At 52.7% G+C, this 21794-nt stretch overlaps 1 protein-coding gene across 8 annotated transcripts in view; it reads left to right on the top strand.

Moving 5' to 3' along the window:
- The window catches only part of SSBP3 (single stranded DNA binding protein 3), a 156444-nt gene that overhangs the window by 113075 nt on the left and 21575 nt on the right, over positions 1-21794 (top strand). For 3 of the 8 annotated variants that reach the window (XM_036911185.2, XM_036911186.2, XM_057500222.1), the window contains 2 exons: positions 18337-18417; positions 19327-19386. The exons of 2 other annotated variants lie outside the window; for them this stretch is intronic. In XM_036911185.2, the coding sequence (XP_036767080.1) occupies positions 18337-18417; positions 19327-19386 (141 nt within the window). The remainder of the gene's footprint in view (positions 1-18336; positions 18418-19326; positions 19387-21794) is intronic. 3 more of the 8 variants (XM_036911187.2, XM_036911189.2, XM_057500224.1) reach the window with 1 other exon arrangement.

Here is a 21794-nt window from a genome sequence, read left to right as displayed (position 1 = left end):
GAAGTAGAGATGGTATCAATGGTTTTATCTGCTGCCAACAACTGCACTTCTTCCTCATACTTCGCCACAGCTCTGCTGCAGGGAGGGTCTTTGCGCCAAGGAGCCAGCTTGGGTTGGCTCTCACGCTTTGGCCAGCCCCTGTCTCAAGGTAACCAGCCCCTGTTCTCAGGTCAGGACTCCACCCCCAGTTGGTGCTAAATTTAGAAGCTAGCAGAGCCTCCAGGGTAGACGGGAGGGAGCAGCTGTCCATCCCCGACCCCAGCCCCTCAGAAAGCAACACGGGAATTCCTTCCTCAGGCCTCTGACTTCCTCGCTGTGTGGCTGCTCCCAGGGTCAGAAGGTTTGGCCATCTCCACGTGCAGTTCCGTCTGTTTGTGTTCTCATATTCAGTGTTGAGGTTCCCAAGTGGACGGTGCCCGACTGGTCCCGTGACATGAACTGTATCTGGTAGCAAGTTGAGGGCTGTAGGAAGGTGGTTTGGGACCTGACTTGACCATACCTCACTGCTGGGGAATATTGTGAGGTTCTTGGAGTCATGGTAGAACTTAGCAAGGACATTCTAATTCTGTGTGTTCCTTATAAAAAGATTGCTTTAATCTTGGCATCCCCAGCACCTGGCGTGCACTGGGGACCTGGGAAATGTTTGAACTGAGTTTATTTGTGTTGCTTATGTTACCAGGAGGGGAGCCCAGCCAGCCCCAAAGCTCTAGATGCAGCATTCTGACCAGGCTTGGCAGGCCCAGGGGTGCTATTCTGGAATGGAGAAGGATACAGAGGACTGGAGATGGAGGACATCTCTTCTAGTCCCCTGCTTGCCCAGTACTTGCTGAGTGACCTTTGGCAAGTAGCTCCCCTTCTCTGGGCCCCAGTTTCCTCACTAGTAGATGAAGCAGGGTGGACCAGATGGTCTTTGAGGGCCCTTCCAACTTGGATTTTCTGCTTTGGATCCAGATGGATTTTACATAATCAAGCAGTGGCATTTTTTTTTCATGCAGCTTAAGTCAGTTGGGCTGCACATCTGGCAAACGCAGCTTGACTGTGGCCAAGCTCACTCGTCTGGGTGGGTCCCCCGCTCCTTGGCCCAAAGGTGGTTCTAATGGAGGCACTGTCCAATGAGGATTTCTAGGTCCAGAGCCAGGAACTGTGGGAGGGCAGGGGTCACAGAGAACAGAGCATTGGGTACAGGCTGTTTTTGTTCTTGTTTTGTTTTAAATACCAAAAATTGTTTTCAGTTATGTGGTGTTTTTAGACATGCAACTTACTTTCATTTTGATCATAGTGTTTCTGCAGAGGAGGTATGCTTGACTGGGAAAGTAAGACTGAGAAAGGTGAATGACCTGCTCAGAGTTATCAGCTGAGGTCTATAATCAGAGCATAAACCCAGGTTTCCTGGTTCCTGATCTTAGTTCTTCCACAGGAGTCAAAGTTCAAATATAGATACATGTCTAATTGGCTAAAGGAAGAAGAGAAACTAGAGAACAAGGGAAAAGGAGAGAAGTAATGGAGAGAGAAAGAGAAATTATAGCCGTCTTCCCTCAAAAGCAGGCAGTGTTTCCATTCATATGTCAGCTCTGATTGGTTAGTAGTAGCTACTTAGAACACTGTGTTGAGAATGATTCTGAAGCTGTGTCTAGGCTCAACAATGACTGATGGGCAATGTCTACAAAGAACATAGACAAGTAAATGGTAGTACATGTCCTGTATATTTTCTATCCCCAAACTAGACCAGGCTTTTCATTTAAAGATGTGGAATGGAGGCACAGAGGCAGACGGGACTGTGGTCGGTGATAGTTCTCTGCCGCTACCTGAAGGCATAGGGCTTGGCTCTAGGCCAGAACTGAGTCATCCTTTGTCTACCTGTGGAACACAGCTATGCCCTGTAGCAGGAAGTGGAGAGGCATGCCTACCCAGACAGAAGACCAGGAGGGGCCTCCTGGAGGCAGTGCTGTCTTGGTTGAGATGGTGTCTAGAATGAGGTGGATGAAGGTGTTCAGTGGGAGATGAGGATGGAGAGGCTGCTGGCAGTTGTCGATGGACCCTGTTGAAGAGCATAGGCTTCATTCAGCAGGTAGTGGGAGCCACTGGAGCATCCCAGTCTGGAGAATGCCTTGGCCTGGTCTGTGTTCCAGAACAGTACAGTGCACCTGCTCTGTCAGCTGTGCGGAGGCCAGGGACCTGATGAGGGACACAGGCAGTACAGAGACCCAGCAGAGGTCTTAGGGCTGAAGACTCTGCCTTCTCTGGAAAAGACAATTCTAGGGTACCAAGTTCCCTTTGCCCAAAGCTCAGCCCATCCTGCTCTGAGCCTCCCCAGATACCTTGTGCTGTGGTGGGGGACAGTCCAGATTGACATGCTCCCCCGTTCTAGTGAGTCCTCGTTCCTGCCAGCCTTGCCCGCCTGCCCTGGAAAGAGGTTGAGGTCTGCCCCCAGAGAACCCTCCCTTTAGTTATGGAGGGGACTGGGGAAGGAGCCAGTGATGTATATGCCCAGGAAACAGAGCAGTGATCCAGAAGTAAGAGGAGGAGAGAGATGCATGTGACCTCTGGCCTTTCCTGCAGGGAACACTTCTCTCCTCACTTCCTGCGGAAGTAGCTGGGAGAGAGAGGCAGCCTCAGGAGGGCTCTGATGACCGACTTGAAGTGTATGAAGTTCTGCCATGTAGAAGATACTCAGACCTGCCTCTGTGAGGCTTTAGCCCTTAGATCTTAGATCCTTGAGAGAAAAAGAGGATCAATTTGAGTCTTTGTAGAGAAGACATTTCTACCACCCCCCAATTTAACAACAAAGTAGTGAGCTCCTTGGCACCGGTGGTAACCAAGAAGAGAGCCTTGGGGTTGGTGAACCCTGGGGTGGGGTGAAGTGTTTCCAGGGAGGATCAAAGCCCAGTAAATGAGAACACGCCTGGGGCAGCAGCTCGGCTGGGCCCAGCACTGTCCATTTCCTGCCTTCTGTCCCTCCAGGGGAAGCAGGCAGCAGCAGGGCATGTTGAGGGTCTTCCCGCCATAAGTCTGCTGCAGCAGGAAAAACTTCTCCATGCTGGCGTGTGGGGCTAGAGGAGACTCAGGAAGAATTAAACCCCTTGTTTTTGTGGTTTTCAAAGCCTGCTACCAGGGAGGACTTGATGGGTGGGGGGCCTGCCTCCCCATTTGACAGACGGTGCTTCTGAGGCAAGAAGCTAAGCCACGTGAGACCTGGCCAGGCTTGCTGATCATCCCTTAGCCTGTCGGCCAGATGTGATCTCTTAGAGGGTGCGGTGACCTCCCAGTCATCCAGCCTTTGGGGAGCCCTGCAGGCTAAGGAGGCACCCCAGCCCCTGCCCTAGAGGGACTCACAGTCTGGCGGAGGCAGGGAGTGATTACGTGAAGGGTCAGTGCCATGGGGACAGGGGATGGGACCAGCTGGCCTCGCCTGGGGGCCATCTGAGAGTCTCCCTGAGAGGCTGAGAGCTGCTGTGGCCTGAGCAGGAGGTGGTTGCCACGGATACGGAGGGGGGCCCTGTGTCTGGGTGTGGATGTGATGGGGCAAGTTTAGGACGGCAGGAGGCCTGGATAGACACATGAAGGACTTTAAAGACAGAGGCAAGCTGGGGAAAGTTCCTGCAGAGGGTCTGACACAGTCCCAGGAAGGGCAGCAGTGGCCTGGAGGGGCCAGCCAGTCTCGCTGGAGGCTGGCCAGTGTGGAGGTGTGGAGTCTGGGCTGGGGCTGGTGCTGAGGGTGACTGAACGAAGTGGCTGGTGACTGGTGCTTACTTGCCCTTAACTTGGGGCCCCTTGCTGGATGTGGGGAAGCAGGGCTGGTGGGATACTCAGGGTTCTAGCCTGGACTGAGTAGGGGACTGCGGCAGGAGAGCAGGGGGCAGGTGTGGTAGTGAGAGGCTCAAGCTGAGATGCCTCCTACCCTGTCAGACCCTCCCCTTTGCAGGGGATGGGACCCCACATGTGGCCCTGTAGCTGCCCAGCCCAGCCCTCGCTGGTGACCCCAGGCAGTGCTCTCAGGGCCCAAAGCGGAGCTGTTCAACCCCCTCCTACAGTTGCCGATGCAGCACTCTCCAGATTAGCAGAGGTGTCCCCTTCTGATTTCCTCTGACCCTGTAAGGTAGGCCTGAGAGCTGACAGCTTTCCCATCTACGGGTGAGGGAGCCAGTGCCAACACCGGACAGAGAGTTGCTCAGGGAAGCTAGGGCTGGATGGGGCAGTAGGGTCCAGAGCTTCGTGATGGCCCCCCTGTCTGCTGAGGAGCAGATCCCATGCCTCTCTGGGCCGCACTTTCTGGCCCCAGCCCTTGTGCTGTCTGCTTCCCAGTAGGCAGAGGGGGTCTGAGAGATGCGCTGGTCTGTGAAGGGGAGGACAGAGTTTCTGGGTCTGGGTGTGCGTGCTGCTCCCTCCAAGGGACAGGAGCACTCCTCCCCCCACCCTTTGCCCTGCTGTCTGCCTCCAGACTGACAGAAGGCAGGGTGACCCCCAGTGAGAAGGATTAGAGAGGAGGTGGGGTGCCCCAACTGCTAGGCCCTAGGCTGCTCCCACCCCCACCCCACCTGTTCCAAGCCTGCCTGACTCCCACAGCAGCAGCCCCCTCCTCTGGTTACTCTGAGGAAGCCAGTGGCAGGCTTAATGCCTGAAGACCCTTCCCCTCCCCTGGGAGCTGAATGCCCTGGTGAGTCTAGCTGTGCTGCCAAACTGCTGTGTGTCTTTGGGAAGCCATCTCCCCCTCTCTGGGCCTTGTTTGTTCATTACTCCAATGAGTGGTGCTCAGGAGGGCTTTATAAACCCCTGGCCACTCCATGTGCTGTGGTCTGCGCTCCTGCGCCCCTTCCCGCCATGGCCCCTACACAGGCCACCCCCACCTTCCTGCCCCCCTACAATCAACCTGGCCTGTGTGGTAAGGCCAGGGCAGGAAAGAAGGAAAGAAACCTTTTCTTTTCTTGTCAATAGCACCTCCACAAAGGTCAGGCTGTGCTCCCGCCCCACCCGACAGCCAGCCTAGTGCCTAACATCTGCCCAGTGGCAGATGACTGGCACCAGAGCTCCTAGCAACAGTGGACAAAAGCTTACTCCTAACGCACCAGGCTGCCTCAGCCCCCTTGCCCTCCTCACCCTCCCTCCTGAAAAGGAAAAAAAAAGTCACGGCCTTGACAGGCGCGTGTGCGGTGTGCACGCGTGTGGACACGTTTACATCTGCACACCAAGCCGGCTCTCTGCCCCCTGCAAAACACGTGGACTCCACATGTCGCGCCATAACTCTCACTGATGAAATGGAAAGTTGAACATAAATCAATGTCTGCCGCCCTGTTAGCTATGCATCAGCAGTCAGTGCCTGGGAGATTTGCTCAGTAACAAAGCACCCAGCAGCTCCGTGGGCCTCGACTGCCCCCTAACGTGGCTGGTCCTGCACCAAGATGCCCAGCGAGGGCTGCGGCCAGCTCCTGGCTGCCTGCCTGTGCCCTTCCAAGTCACCCCTCTCCCCAGGTCTCTGTTCCCTTTTGAGGGTGAGAAAGGGGAGCATCTTCAGAAGAACCCTTGGACCTAGGAGCCCTGGGCTGTGTCCTTGATGCTGCTCCTCCTACCCCGGGAGACCCCAGCAGCTGCGTCACCTCTCTGGGGCCTCCTCTCCTGAGCTGTAAGCTGACCCCAGATCTCTCTGACTTTTATGGATCTGATATTCAAGGATTGGTGTCAGCAGCCGCCTTCACCTCTCGTTTATGAAGAGCTTGGACTGGTTTATCCTTTTCCCCTTTGGACCTGGGATTTTACTTGGGGTTTCTTTTAGAATTGAATTCCCCCTGTGCTTGAGAGCTGCCCTGTGGTGGGCTGCCAGCTCTCCCAGGCACTGTGGCCGTGGTTGTTTCTGCACAAGGCCCAGCTGCCTCTCGTGGTGCAGGGGCAGCCCCCTGTGGTTTTGTTTTGTCTCTTCATAGTTGGCTGAGTGGTAGACCCTTCTCTACTCCTGCCCCCACTTTCCTTCTCTGCAAATCATGCAGAGGTTTTTTTCCTTTAAAAAAAAAGAGAGAGATCAGATTCCTCGTCCCTTGTAGCTAGAGGTTTGAGGAAGAGATTTCAGTGAAATTTTGTAATAACACTCCTGGGCACTATGTGGTTCAGGACAGAACCCCTAAGTAAAATCACTTCATCCTGAAAGGAAACTGCCCTTCGTGGGGAGTATGGCCTGGGCCTGGGGCCAGGGCTGGACTGGAGGTCAGCAGGCTTTCTTGCTTCTCCCTGAGTGCTAAGTGTGTAGCTGTCCTAAGAACTGGGGATATAGCAGGGGGTGCACAGAGTGGGTTTTGGGTTTGTGTCCTATTTTTGCCTAAATTCGCTCCCCCCCAGCTGACCTTTCCCTGACAGCTGTCCTCTTCCCCCTCTCCCCTGCCAATGAAGGCTTTGGGTAGATGAAGCCCCTGGGCCAGGCCCACCAGTGGCTCTGAGAACTTCTGGAAATTACCTGTCTTTTGCTAAGACCAAAATGGTGCAGTTAGCTCGGTAAGAGCATGGGTAGGAGGCCATAGCCTTCATGAAGGGCCAGATCCATGCAGGGCGCTGGGCTCCCCAAGTTGGGAATTATCACATCAGCTCATCAGCTCTGTATGTAGTACAGGGATGGAGGGCAGGAGGGCACCGAAGGGATGACCTCTAAAGAGAGGTGTCACACCCTTGGTGGCTGTGACTGGGGGCTTTGGAGCAAGACAGCCACTGACATTTCCTGGTGAAGTGCTGTGGGGCAAGAACCTGACCTTGACCTCTCTGGGCACTGGTTTCCTCGGCTGCGGAGGAATAGTCATAGAGCAAATCACGCTGCCTCCTTTTCGGAGCTCTGCTGTGGACTGAGTTCCTGTGTTCCGTGATGGTTTATTACTGCCATTGGTACACGACCCATTGGCCTCAGGATCCATGATGACCCGTGGTCAGAAGCCTGGCACCTCGGCCTCTGGAGCCCCCATTGCCTGTTGGCTCATCTGCCCCCTGTGTGTTTCATCCTTCCCTCACCCTCTCTGAATGCTTTCTGTCTTCCGGGTGGGTCAGCATGTGGATTGACCTGAGAAAGTCAGTTCACCTGTCTGAACCTCAGTTGTTTCATCTGATGGTTGGGGCTGAAGATACCTGACTTCTTAACAGTTATGAGGACACTATGAAATGAGGTCTCTGTAGCCCTGCCTGGCACCTGACATGGTACACTTGGGATCCTGTGTTGTGGATCATACAGATGTTCATAGTCCATGGAGTGGATTCCAGCCTGGGCTAACTGCAGGGCCATGGGGTGGCTCATTCCCCTCCATCAAGTCTCCTCCTGTCAGTGGTGTCCCCTTCATTAAAAGAATAAAGTCCGGGTTCTTGGTAAGACAGAGTGCTTTGTGATCTAGCCCCTGCAACCCTCACCCTGTTTTTGGACCAGCTGTAGATCCATAGGATAAGGGCCAGCACTGTTGCTCTCAGACCCAGCCTCTGCCCCTCCAGCACGTCTGCATGGCCTCTTCCACAGATGGAAACTGAATAAAGGCAAGAGAGACCCAAAAAAGGAGTCTTTTTGAAGTCTCTTCACTCTTGGGTCAGTTCTATTCAAGAAGATGTTGACCAAGTCTTTGCCCCAAGGTCAAAAGAGAGATGCCCCAAATGTGGGTCTGATTTATTGCCTCATCCTCTGACTAGTTATAGTGTGTGATTCCACAAAACTTACTCTGGAGTTGTGGAGAGGTTCTAAGGGTTTTGTGGTGCATTCTGGGGCAGTGGCTTTACCTTTCTACAAAATGCAATAATGCTAGAAGGAGTGGACGTGGGAGGTGCAGCAGTAATCGGAAGACACCTGGCCCCTGTCTTCTGGGGCATCAAGGCTTTGGGGACAGAAGAAATACGGGACCACTTTAGGGGCCAGACAACTCCTGTGAAGTTGGCTGAGGAGCACCCAGCAGGGTGCCTGGAGGCCTCTTGGCGGGGCCGTGCTCCCAGCCCAAGGACTAGCTCAGTTCAGGGCAAGGTGTGTTTTGGTGAGCAAGGAGGCAGCTCCCTGGGAATGGGGCAGTAGGAAGACTTAGTCAAGGAAAAAGGGTTCCTCCCTTTTGGGAGAGCCAGTTCCCGGCACTTGACTAAAAATAAAATAAGTACTTTACTCTTGGGTCTCAGTCCTGTGTGTAAAGAGGGGTGGAGTGGCCCATTTTATGGGCGAGGTAACTGAGTTTCAAAGGGGCTGCAGGCTGTGCTCCAGGCCCATGAACTGGGGCTCTTCCAGCAGCACCCACTGTCCATCTGCCACTTGTGTTTCCACTGATGAGTCAGGTTTCATAGCTGTGCTGGGGGGCCATGGGCAGGCTTCCTAATCCTGTTTCTGCTCAGAGTCCTGGTTCTTTCCCTCACCCCATTCTGTTGCTTCTCCTTAGCCAGGAAGGAAGACAAGATTTTGGACCATTACCCACACTTCTCATGGACAGATGAGAATCCACCCTGTTATCCAGGGAGGCACAGAACTATAGGGAAACTTTGGCCGACTTTCCCATTCCCTACTCAGCCCTCTTCTGGATGGACAGGTTGGGTTGCATCCTGGCTTTCTGGATTTGTGGCTTCCAGAGCCCTTCTTCTCCCCTTCCTAGGAGGCTCTGATGAATCTTTACTTTTCGGATAGTCTGCTGGGCGCAAAGGAGTAGGGCAGGAAGGCTGTGTGCGCATGTTTGGCTGGAAAGCTGGAGAGCAGAAAGTAGAGCAGTAATTATCTGGTGGATGAGGCAGTGAGTGCCCTCTGATATGCGCCGTGCCTGCACTGTGCTGTCGTGATGAACAGCAGAGCCTGAGTGTGGCGTGGAGGCCGGCAGGCAGGAGCTGGGGGTGCGTTTCCACAGCACTGGCCGTTTCAGAGCCACACACTGTCTGAAATGGGGGATTTGGTTCTCTTGCCAAGGAGGGTGTCCTCCCACCATGTTCTGTGGGACTGGTGTGGTTCTGAATCCTAGCTCAGTCTCTGCCTCTCCCACCTGCCTGCGGAGCTTGTCTCTGTTGTGAGGAGGGAGAAGTGTGTGTGCTATTTGCATCCCGGCCAGAAACCCACGTGGCTGGGACTGGGCGTTGGAAACCCTCACCTGCATCGTTTGATTACCTGCTCCTTCACCAGCATTAAAGAGTGCTGGCTGTTCAGGGCTGGAGTGTGGCTTCGTAGGAGAGCAGGTACACACTGCATACGTAGTCACTGAGATGTGGGAATTAGCGCCCCAGCCAGTATGGACTTGCTGTCTTGCATGGCCACACGTCTTGATTTATGACTTGAGAGAGGGCACAGAAATCTCTTTGGAACGGAACAGATGTGTGATTCCCAAGACAGATCTGATTGCCACTCCCTTGCACAAACTCCCAAAGGTTAATGATCCCACTCCTGGGCCTGGAAGTTTCAGCTCCAGGGTCGCCATCTTGTGCATATAAGGTCCTCCAGCAACACCTCCACTTCTGTGTCTGCTGTATAGATGCCAGTCTCTCAGCCCAGTAGCTCCTTCTGTTTCTTCTCTGCCAGAGGATGCCTGCTCATCCTTCCAGGACCTGCCTACATGTGACTGGCCTGTAGCCACTGCGCCCTTGCTGCCCCGCACACCTGGTACCTTCCCTTTGTTCGAGCCCGGCTGTAGTAATAGCTGTACCTTGTTCTCTCAACCAGCCTGCCCTCTGGGGAGCGCCAGAGTGCTGCCTTTCTGTGCATCTCCAGCACTTAGTGCATCCTCAGCCCAGGGCGCAAGGTCCCAGCGGCTGGATGCATTGCCCTGTGGATGTGAGTTCTGCCCATACATTCTGGGTGTTAATGCTTTTTCCTGTGTCTTGAAAAGAGTGCCCAGTTGTGTGGACACAGGCACATGAAAGAATCTCCAGCAGAGAGGCCCCAAGGCTTTAGCAGCTGGAGAAAGAATCACCTCTCTTATCCCTTCCCTGTTCCAACCCACAGCCATTCAAGGTAAAGCCCTTTCCAGAGGTGACCCCAGAGAATTCCTCTGTGAATTCACTGCATAGGATAGGGTCAAACAGCACAAACCTGCTGAAAGCACTCAGGGTTGGAATCAAGCCCCCAGAATGTCTTACGCTGGCAAGTGAGGGAAGAGCTTGTTCCCCAGCACTGTGGCAAGAATGAAACTGGGGAGGTGGTCAGCAAGGAGATAGACACTCTGGAACCTGCCAGCTGGATGTGTTCTGGTTATTGTGTTACAATGATGAAAGATCATTTTGTTCAAAACCAGTGGCTCAGAGATTGGCCACATGCAATGCTGGTAGGAGAACCAGAATTCAGGTTTGCCGACCCCTGGTCTAAAGCTCACTCTGTTTGCCCTCAGTGGGATAAATCTCGGCTCTGATAAAAATAATACCATAATGTCACTGGACTCTAGTTTTCTCATTTGTATGATGAGGTTAATTTTTGTTTCATTTATCTTACTAGAGAGTTGTGAGGTTAAAATCAGGAAGTAGATACGATACTGTTTTGTTTTTCCTTGAGAACTTAAAGACCTCAGTTAATTCCTTTTTCAGTCTCTTAAGGCCATTCCCTAGCTCAAGGGTCAGCAAACTTTTCTATAAAGGACCAGATAGCAAATATTTCACGCTTTTGCACCATCTGATCTTTGTGGCAACTATTCAACTCTGCCTTTAAAGCATGAAAGCAGCCATTACTTTGATTACATAAATGAGTGTGGCTATGTTCCAGTAAAGCTTTATTTACAAAAACAGGTAGCAGGCCAGCTTGGGCCCTGAGCCCGAGTTTGCTGACCCCTACCCTGGCTCAGCATGGTGGTCGCGCTCTTGGGGTCCTCGTGCTGCAGCAGAGCCCCGCCTCCACTCCGGTGTACACTGTGGTGCAGGGGACCAAGCCTGGAACTGGAAGCAGCGAGCCCAGTGTTCTGGGCTCAGTCTTCCCGTCCATGCACAGGGCCCGGGGAAGAGGCAGGGAGTGTTATGTGTGTGGAGGAACTCCACTTTAGGTCGTGACGCCTTCAGTACTTTCATTTGCCATGTTTCCTCCCTTTGTTTTGAAACCATCGCCTGCTGATTCTGTGTCTCCGTCTCTGTGGGGCAAGCGGGCCTAGTGCCTCTGGAGCAAAACGTTCATTGAGCGCCTCCTGCGGGTGTCTTGGTGCCAGATTCACAAGTGTGCAGACCTCTTGCCCTCCCCGCCTGCCCAGCATTGTCCCAGCTCAGGGGAGGAGGCCAGGGAGAAGGCAAGGTCAGCTGGGGCCTTTGCTCAGATGGAAATCAGTTAGTCTTTGGCTGATCTTGGCACATAGTAGACCTCAGTGGCTGTGAAGATTCCTGTCGCACATGGGTAATTCCAGAGGGGAGACACTGTGTACCGTACTGCTTTCTCTAACTGGTGACTTCCTTCATCCCAGGAAGATGGGCCACCACCACCTGCCCGACCTCTCCCTGGCAAAACTCAAGGTCACAACTGTTGTTGGCTCGTCTCCTAGGCGGCCAGCTACCCTGACTGTGAGCTCTCTGAGGGCCATGCTGAAGCCTGGGCAGTTGCCTCACGGTTGGGTGTGGCACATTTCAGTTCCCTGAGGACCTGCTGTGCTGGGCCAGGCTCAAGTTGGGTTTGCACACAGTCGGCTCGGGCTCCCCCTGCACTTGAGTTGGTAATTTCAGCTCCAACTCCAGCCTGTACCATACAAATAAGCCTCATTCGTGGAGAAGACAGAAACAGGTTAGAAGGCGATTGTCCAAGCCACTGCTAAGTTCATTCCCATGGTTGAAATGAAGAAATAACTTCTCTGACGAGCTGCATGCTAATAGGAGGGGACCTTTAACATTCTCCCTCCACCACCCTGCCAGGCGGTCATCTTCCCACTTCAGGAAGGTCTGTGGGTAGAGGGAGACTGCCTTGATGGATTTGGGGTGATCATGGCACACAAGCACACCTTGACCCTCTCCCCAGAATAGGTTTACAGCATCTTCCATCATCATTCATGTCCAAGGCGCAAGTTGGGTTGTCTGTTGCACACCTTTTACCATGTGTATAATTAACGTAATTTTAAATTCACTCAGTTAAAGCCACATGTCCAACAGGTAGATTACAAAGGCTACCAGTAATGCAGGTGTTCTGTCTCCCACTGCCAGTCAGTAAAACCCACCCACCCCATCAGCCTTGCCAGACTAGTGACCTTGGAGTCAGAAGGGACAGGGATGTGTGTCTAATCTCTTAGCAACCTAAAACTTCACGTGTCCTTTCCCCAAAGGCCGTCTGTGAAGACAAAAGGCAAATTTGGCCTCCATGGCAATGTCATGGCGTCTGGCAGCTTACAGAGCCCTCTCAGGGCTTTCCTATGAGGAAAGTATCACCTGGACTTCTCGCCCCACCCCCCTTACAGATGTGCAGCCCAAGGCCCAGGATGCACAGCAGGCCTCGCTAGGCTGATTCTCTCACCGCTGGCCACAGCTTGTCCTGATGCTCTCTCGCAGGCTGCCCTGTGCACCCAGAAACCCTGGAATTAAGTCTCAGCTCCAGTTCTCTGCGAGTCCATGATAGTGAAAGCAGCCTTGGGAAGTGTGGGGTGGTATTTGGTGAAAGAGCAGTGAGTTTTGGAAAGACCAAATTCAGCACATAGCGTTTATTACTTCCCTCCTAAAAAACAATGCAGGTTTTTTTTTTAATTGGAGTTTTAATTTTAAGGCACTGTCTTCCCTCACCCCCAGAGTCTAGCTCAGAGGACCAATTTAGTCACCCTGTTAGTCCCAACTTGTGGTTCATTGACTCAGAGATGTTAGAAGTGCCCCCCAGGGCCTGGCGGACCGTGGCTGTGGGGTCTGTCTGCTTGCCTTGCTACCCTGCCTTGGCTGTCCAAGTGGGGTGGGATGCAAGTGTCACTGTCCCTGAGGAGCCCACAGATCAGGCAGAATGTGAGAAGAGGATGCCCTGCACTCCGAGAGCCCCTGACTAAAGAGCAGGCTGGGCTTCCTAGAGGCTGAGGGGGACGCCCGTGGCAGGGCGGTTCTAGCTCCCAATAAATGGGCTGTGCATGATTCCTGGAGTGTGAGCCGCGGGGGCTGTGGAAGATGAGGACATTCTGTATGCCCAGCACTATCGGCTGTACCCACCTGCGGTGTTTGTGGAACATCTCCTTTCTCTTATAAGGAAGCTGGACTCACAGGTGGTGGATCTGGGACCAGGTGCTGGGTCTGTGTACTTGGAAGCTTTCCCCAGCATGCCACAAGCCCATCTATAGAGGATGGCTTCAGATGAAGTACAAGGACAAAACCAGACGTGCCCGGGAGGTGGGTCCTGCTGGCGCTTCTGAACCGCTTTTCTTCAGAGACCTTTGGATCCGTTGTGCTGCGGGCACTCTCCTCACACCGCATCAGTGATAGCGAAGGCTCTAACTCCTGTCCATGTCCAGAGTTTTAGTGGGATGGTCCAGCGTTTGCCTCCCTCTCACCCAAGGCAGGGCTCTGCCCAAGTGGCTGTGGGGGCTGCAGGTACAACATATAACACTAGACAGTGCTGAAATTGCAGAAAAGAGAGTAAAGAGGAAGTGCAGAGTTACGTATCTCTAGTCAGAGGTCTTGGGAACGAGACGGAGTTGCCAGTCGTTAACAGGTCTGGGGCAGAATGAAGGCCAGACAGGAAGTCGGCACGTTTCCTGCTTCCTTTTCACAGACTGAGGAGCAGGGATTTCCCATGTCGGGTTCTTCCCCAGGCTCAGCTCTCCTTGCTGTAACCCTGCAGAAGTGCAATGGAGAGTTCTGACCAGCCAGGGGACCCTGGCTGTCATCCCAGCTCTGCGTTAGCTTCTACCCTATGGCCTCTCTGGGCCTCAGTTTACCTTCTCTTGGGGCCTGTGGCAGTTTAAGCTGACGCTTGAGTTTGTTGGTCACTGCGTCCTCATCCTCCTCCCCAGCTAGCCTTGGAGCTTCCAGGGCCGAGGTGAGTCTGGTGTGTTCCATTCCCCACTACCACCGCCAGCGTGGGGCTGGCCGGACACACAGGAGGCGAGCACCCAGGATACGTATGTGTGTGGGTGACTAGGTGCACTCACAGGTCCTTCAGCCTCTAGGGCTTCTCCCTCTCCTCTCTGTTGCTTGTGCCCTCTGTGTGATATGGAGGTGCCACTTGTCTGCTTGTAGAATGGTGGACCAGCTAAGGCCCTGGAATCGGACTTTGAGGCTTGGTTCCATCACTTAAAGCTTTGCAGTCTTAAACAGGAGAGTTCACTTTTCTGAGCCTCAATTCCTTGGCTATAAAAAGGAACAGTTTATAGCCTCCCTATGAGGTTTCAAGGGTTACGTAAGCTAATTAATGTAGGTGTGGGGTGTGTGGCTCTGTTATTATTACTATAATTGTTCCCATTTCGATGATGAGAAAAGAGAAGTGTGGTCACTGGCAGTTGGGATTTGAACTTTGAGTCTTTCTAAACCCTATTTCTTTACCTACAATGGACAAGGACATGGTATCATGAAGAGAGAGCCCTGGGCTGAAGTTAGGAGATGTGGCTCAGCCACCAGCTAGTTCTCTGTGGCCTTAGAAAGGTCATATCTCTGTCCTAGGCCTCTCCTTTATCTGCTGTAGATAAAGGGCATTGGAAGAAGTAATCTGTCAGGCCACCCAACAAATAGGTGACTCTTCTCCCCAGACTTGTATGGGGACCTGCAGCCCAACCTGGCCCAATACTGTGTGCCTCCAAGACGCCTGTCCACATCCACCATCATCATGGCTTGTCGGCGGGGGTGGGGGGGGTGCTGATCAGACAGCACATGGGACAGAAAGCCTGAGACCCATGGGGGAAATGGTCTCATTGGGGCCGGCCGCAGGCCCGTCCTGGCCAAGCAGGCTTCCAGATGTACACTTCAGGTTCTTGCGAAGCTCTCAGCAAGTAGAAGCCAGGAAGGCCCCCTGGGGGAGTTGTCTTGTGTGGGAAAACTCAGCATTATTGTCTGCTTGAACTCCACCTTCTCTCACCTTCCACCTCAATCTCTCCACCGCCTGTCAGGTCTGTTCAGAGTTTGGGGAAAGAGAAAAGCCCACATCCCAACAAAGGTCAAAATCCTCAGACTAGATCCTTTTTTATCTGCCTTCTACATAGCCTTTGCCCAAGTGGGTAATGAGTTGAAAAGACCATGAAGTCTGCTTTTTCTAAGCATACCTGTTGGTCTCTTGTTGAGAAGGTAGACTGGGAAGAGAACACTTTTTCATAGCCTAATAAGACCCAGGGCAGCAGATTCTGTGCCGCCTCATGGAGGCCACCATGTCTGTCATCTTTGCAGAGGCAAACATTTTCCCCAACATGGGGCCCCATTCTCTGCTCCTGAGAATGTGCTATTACATATGGTCTCAGGGACAGAGTTAGGGACACAGAGCTCCAGGCTGAGTAGAGGTGGCAGAGGTGCAGAGAACGGAGCTTTGGGTGGATGTGGGGGGAAATCCCCCGGCAGTGGTAGACTTCTGGCTCCATGCAAGAAAAGCTCTCTCTGCTGACAGAGCTCCCAGTACAGAGCAGGAGCCTGGTCAGCAGGTGACCCGGGGCTGGGAGAGGAGCTTCATGTGGCTTCCTGCCCTGTAGAGGATGCTGATCTGTACTTCTGCCTAAGCCAAGATTGTGGTGGGATTTTTCTCTGTGGGTGACTGGCTGGCCTGGGCTGGAGTTCCCTGGTCTTCAGCAGTCTGAACCCTGGCTCCAAGCCAGAGGAGAGACTTCTAAGCTGCTACGCCCTCCCCAGGCTCCCCAGCCCACCCCGCCCTGTTCCCCACAGGCTAGAGAGGTTGCTGGGGCTGGGCAGGGGCCGCACTTCCTGGCCTTCATGTGAATGGACACTGGCATTGGGGCTGACTTTGCCACAGTCCCTCACTCAGGGACTAGTCACCGGAATCCATGGGGAGTTTCTAAGGGAGGTAGAGGTGAGGTACACACCCCGGCCCTCTGAATCTTGGGGGGCCCAGGCAGCCTAATCCAGGGCAGAGAGACCCCTTGGCATGGCAGGCAGAGCCCTCCAGACCTGGGTTTGAGTGTTAGCCCTTAGTAAGGACTGCCGGCGATTGAGGCTCGCTGCGGTATCAGACACTCTTGGGTGCTTTACTTAGATTTTCTATCATCAGTCACCAAGTCAGCCACTGATACCCTCCCGAGGCTGGTGGGGGCACCGGTGTGGGGCGCCTGCCCCAAGCCACAGTGGGTGTTACCAGGGAGGTCCACGAAGGACCGGGAGGGGGGAGGCACTCCCTTCCTGCCAAGAGCTGGGAAACCAGTAGAAGGCCCTTTGCCCCCTCTTGGCAACTGGACCTCACCCTTGAACCCTTCTCCTGCATTCTTTTTATTTTTCTTTTTTTTGGGGGTTGACTTCAAATTATCTTATTTTGTTTACATTGCACCCAAGTTGCATTGTACAAAAGACTTGCAGGTGCAAATATGTCCCGTCTTTATTAACTTCCCCTCCCTTTTTAATTTATGTGATTTCAATTTTCCTTCCCTGTACTGTTAATTAGGGTACCCTCTAATCAGTGCCATTATCACAGTGGTATTCATGTTTAGGAAAGCCGCTAAACAAATGCTTGCAAAATTGCTAAATGGCTAATTAATGTCTGTTAATTAAGAAAATTGCTCATGGTAACAAACCATGCCGTTGCTGGCAGCCGCTAGAAAGACACACACTTGTTGAAATTAGTAGCGTGGCAGGTAGGGGAACATCTGCTCTGCGGAGCTTTCCGGAAGTGAGCAGCCGCTTGCTCGGCCAAGAAACTCCAGGCCTGTCCTCATTGGCCCCCCCAGATTCTTGTACGGCTGCCTCCGTCTTCCTCTGCACACCTCTTCTCTGTGTCTCTGTGCCCACCGGCTTGTGCCCACCTCTCCGCCCCTCCCCAGCTCTGGGCTCTGTTTCCTGAGCAGGCGGGAGGCAGGGCAGCCTGGTTTTGAGGGATAAGACTGAGGAGGAAAACCCTATCTGTGACTCTGAAAGGTTCTTTCTCCATCTCTTTTTAAATATAACCATACCCATCCCCTATGTATGTTTTGATTTTTTCTCAAAAGCACCTTCCAAGAGTCATGGCATAATCTTGGGTGGAGAAGAGTAAATGAGGGCACGCTCCTCATCTCCAGCAACAGTGTCCAGCTCCAGATGTCCTGAGTAGACAGGAAGGTGCTGCCAAGCTAGACTTTTCATGCCCTTCGACCCACAGTAGGAAATACATTCAACATTGTGAACCAGTGTATACACATATGTGCATATTTACAAATGAAATAGAAGTTAATGAAAAATATTTGCCTCAAAACACACAAAGCTGTTTGATGTTTTCTATTACATTTTTTATTCTGTTCCAGGATTTACAAAAAAAAAAACAATGGTTTAGCCCACTAAATTGATTTCATTACCCACTAAAGGGTTGCAACCCACAGTTTGACCAACTGTGGTTTAAGTGAATTCATTTGCCCACTTCTGTGAGGGGAGTCAAATCAGCATAGCCCAGGGCTTTGGGGGTCATCTGGGAACCATGGGTGGCTCACCACCAACTTGAGTAGAAAGCCCAGCCCTTCCACCCACCTGCCCAGCAGCCCTCAGCCCTGTCCCCCTGCTCCTCTGCACATGCCAGCTTGAGCTCTGGGCTGCAGGCATCAGGATGAACCTTGGACCCAGCAGGCTTCTCATCCTGACTCTGCCATCTACCAGTTGTGTGGCTGTAGCCAAGTGCTCTCATCCCTTGAGACTCAGTTTCCTCATCAGTAAAAGTAGGAATGAGAAACCCCACCTCACCAGCCCATTTTCAAATGGTGAATTAATGACCTGCACTGAGTGTAATGCCCCCCACACTCGGTAACTGTCTCTTCCTTCCCTTCCCCCATTTGTTGTGTCTCTGGCACCACCTCACTCCTGTCTGTTTTTGTTTGTCCACCAAGAACTTGTCCCCTTCCCCTTGGTAGACTGGTTTCTGGGTACCCTCTGCCTGTCTCTGTGCCCACAGGCTGGGGGCCCCTGGAGGGCGGGGCCTCCCCTGACTCTCCCTGTGCCCATGAGTGGCACTTGGGCTGTGCCAAGTGGGGCCGGCGCCCATGCTCTCTCTGAGGCTGCCCCCACCAACGTATTTGACATGGCAAACTCGGCTCCAATGGTAGATGATGCCCGGGCCCCCCTGCTCCTGCGTGCTTTGACAAAGGAGCTTGATTTGATTTTTCATTCCTGTGAATCCCCTGTGAGTGTGTTCATCAGCTTCTCTCCCTCCCGCTCGCCGCGTACACCGTTGAGCCAGCGACCTCAGCAGCAGCTCGCACCTCCCCGCCAACCAGAGTCCGCCGCCCGCACGCCCGCCGCCTGCCCCTCGTTTTGGTTTAATTTTTGTTCTTTTAAGCTTCTGCGCTTCTCCATGTGCTGTGATCTATAACCTGCCTCTACTGTCTGGCCTCACAGGGTCCTCCGGGGTCACAGCCCTCGCCGCACGCACAGCCTCCACCTCACAATCCCAGCAGCATGATGGGACCCCACAGTCAGGTAAAAGCACTGTGGCCCGCCTGCCCGCCCGGGGTCGTGGGGCACCAGGAGGACAGAGCCAGCAGAGGAAAAACAAAAATCAAAATGTGCTCTAGCCATTGCCTTCGAGTCTTCATGGACAAATGAAATTAAAAAAAAAATTTTTTTTTTCTTTAAAGATAGTCTTCATTCCTTGAACACCAACTCCAGCTTAGATATGGAACCAGAAGACAAGAAAAAAAATATTTCTGTGACCTTGTCAGTGGCCTCTGCGTTTTTGTTTTTTCCTCTCACTTTTGGTTTGGTTTTTGAGTTTGTAACCATTTGTTTGTAACTGAAGCTGCATCCCTAGCCTTTCCTTTGTGCACTCTCGCTGCTGAGAAAGCTTTCTCGCCCATTCCCCCCGCATTAAATTAGGGAGCCCGCTGCCCCCTTACTGTTTTCATTGTTTCCCTCCTTAAATCCTCGTTCTCCTTCCCCATCCTCTTTGTCAGTGGTTTCTGTGTGCGTGTGTGTGTGTGGTGCATGTGTGCATGTGTGTCCAGCGTTGTCTACACACCCTAAAAATGTGATGTGTAAGTCCCTTTCTGATTCTTCTGTTTGCCCTTACTGAGAGCAGAGGTGTCCTCCCTTGCCCTGCATTGATGTAACTGCTCTTCTGCGTCCTATTCAAAGTCCCAACCACTGCCCTTCCACCCAAAGTAGATCTCCGCGAACAAATGTGGAGTCAGGAGTCACATATGTTGTGTGCACCTATTGTTCCCTCTGTCCAAAGGAAGTTTTGCCTGGAGGGAAGAGGCTACCAGGAAAAAAGAGAGTTTAAAAGATCACTAGTTGTAACAAAACTGGACTTTGTGGAGTGGAGTGCATTTGTGTTTGTCACTGTGCAGTAGCACAGGCTGTCATTGAACTAATTCCCTGTAATTGCAGCCTTTTATGTCACCACGATACGCAGGCGGCCCCAGGCCCCCGATCAGAATGGGAAACCAGGTACTGTACCTTTTCATGTTCTCTCTCCCTTCACTCAGCCACCATTGACCCCAGTTGGACTTTGACTCAAATAGAAATTCAGGGGAAGGATTGGGAAGTGGAAGACAGGTTTTAACGTGGAGGGTATCTGCACGCAGGTCCCCAGAGAGGGGGCCCTATGTCCACTCTGTGCCCATGGGACAGCTCTCCTTCCAGCATTCCACCCGCCTCTCCTGATGGGCTTTTGGGGAGCCAGTTCCGGAGCTCGGAGGGCGGCAGAAGCAGCCGGGGTGGGAATGCAGGGTTTCAGCTATTCTAGAGGAGGTGGTGATGCCCTCGCCCCGCCCTTCCAGCCCCTTCTTGGAAAAGGGTCTTCCTCCTTAATGAAGTTAATTGACAATGTGCATTTTTTCCTGGAAGCTTTTGAGAATTGCCAAGGCTGGTAAATATAATCTTGCTATTAAGAGGAGAAGTGGCCCGTAGGAATGCTTAGATCAGGAGCCTGGATGCAGTAGAGCAGGACATTTGTGAGTTTTTAAGCAATGTCTGCCTACTTCCCAGACCCAGCTCAAAACAAGAAAGGATTTGTTCATGTAATTAGAAAAGTGGTCTGCTTAAGGAAAGGGCTTTTCAGCCTGGGGTTGTGTGCCTTATGCTGGCCCATTAGGGTTGGCAATTCTAGGTGGTCTGGAGAAATCAGCCCCCACACTACCCTCCCTGGTTCAGCCCATCCAGGGCTGGGAGGGAAGCTGGAGAGGTAAAGATGAGTATCCTCTTCTGAGCATAATCAGATTTAAAAGACACTTTAAAGAAACATCAGGGAAATTTATTTTCATGCCAAAGTATTTTTTATACATAGTCCTCAGTGTGACCTTGCAAAAGCCCTTCACAAAGTCTGGCAGCAGTGCGAGTGCTTCCAGCCCCTGTTGCCTTTGGAGCTGGAGAGTTCTGTCACCAGCTGGACTGGCCTCCTCTGAGCATGATTCCCTCTGTCCCAGGGCTCGGCAGGAAGGCCTCTGAGTGAGGCGATATGGGGACTATGGGTAGGGCTCATAACCAAGGGCCTCTGATTTTGAAATTAAATTGCTTATCAATTTTTAATTACATTTTTCTCCAAAAGTTTTTTGTTTCCTATTTTCTCTGACATAAAGGGGACAGATTTGGACAAGAACTAGAGACCCAATTTTTTGAGCCAGGAGGGACTCTTGAATACATCACAGAAGAGGACACGGGGTCGGAGTTGGGGAGGGACTTCGCAGTCTTCCAGGGAACAGGGCTTAAGTCAGTCACCCACTCCAGGCCCAGTGCTGCCTGCTCTCTTGCCTCCCCCCATTCAGTGTGGTAAAAATGCTGCCCCCGCCTTAGCTTTTAACTGGTCACCAAGTGGCCTCCTTTGATATGAATCACATTGGGCCCCGGAAGCAACTTTGCCTCCTGCCTTTCCAGGGGCTCTCCTTGGCCTGAATTGGCCCCCGCCTCAAGAGAAAATAGATGCTTCCTTAGCATAATTGCAGCCTTTCCTCCAGCAGTTAAAGGACACGAGAAGATACATGTATGTTTCTGTTTATCAAGTTCGCATTAATAAGTACCCAAGAGCAAGTGGACCATACATCCTTCACCTGTACCTCATGTTACAAACCACTTGTCCCAGTCTCCCTGCTGCCCCCCACTGGCTATCTACACTGATTTTCTGGTTTCCTGTGAACTCCGGGAAGTTTTTCTCCTCCCAGAGGGATGTTGCCCTCGCCCAGGTATTGCCCGGGTGGCTTCTTGGAGAGTACCTCAGTTGGGGCTGCCCATTGGACAGAAGCCTCTGTGCCACCCCATTAGCTCAGCCTCCCCCTGGCCCCCAAGCCCCGTGGCAGGTGCAGGAAGCACAGGCAGCAGGACTTGCTCAGGCTCACGTGACCTCCCAGGTTAGGGCAATGAGAAGGGCGCTTGGGGTACAAGAAGCTAAAGGTTGCTGAGCTGGCCCTAAAGCTTTGGAAGGCCATCCCCCAACCACCTCCCAGGGGGCTGGAAGTTTGGGGTCATGGATAAAGCACTGCTGTTTTGCAAGCAGGAGTGGGTGGGTAGGTGTTCAGTGGGGCTCAGCTGGGTTGAGGAGTGGAAGATTGGAATCCAGGGTGTCAGGCAGCCCTCCCATATGTGTGCCAGCTAAGTCCCCACCAGCCTGGTGACTTACTCGGGCAGGCAGCTGAGTGACCTCACTGACGTTGCTGGTGTTTGTCCGTTCCCTGTGCTGACACTTCCTCCTTCCAGGAGCCCGTGGGACAGCCCTGGAGTATGTCTCTCCAGCAGGCCCGAGTGCGTGCACAGCACGTGCTTACAGTCCCACATACTAGCTGGTGGTTTCCTTTCTTACATCTGCGGGCTCCACCCTTCCCACTGCAGGACCCTTGTACCTCAGTCATTGCACACCTTCCATT

This window comes from Manis pentadactyla, chromosome 4 (genome assembly GCF_030020395.1).
Source record: "Manis pentadactyla isolate mManPen7 chromosome 4, mManPen7.hap1, whole genome shotgun sequence".
Classification (NCBI taxonomy): domain Eukaryota; kingdom Metazoa; phylum Chordata; class Mammalia; order Pholidota; family Manidae; genus Manis; species Manis pentadactyla.
The sequence above is the reverse complement of the archived record's forward strand: the minus strand, read 5'-3'. Positions and strand labels throughout refer to the sequence as shown.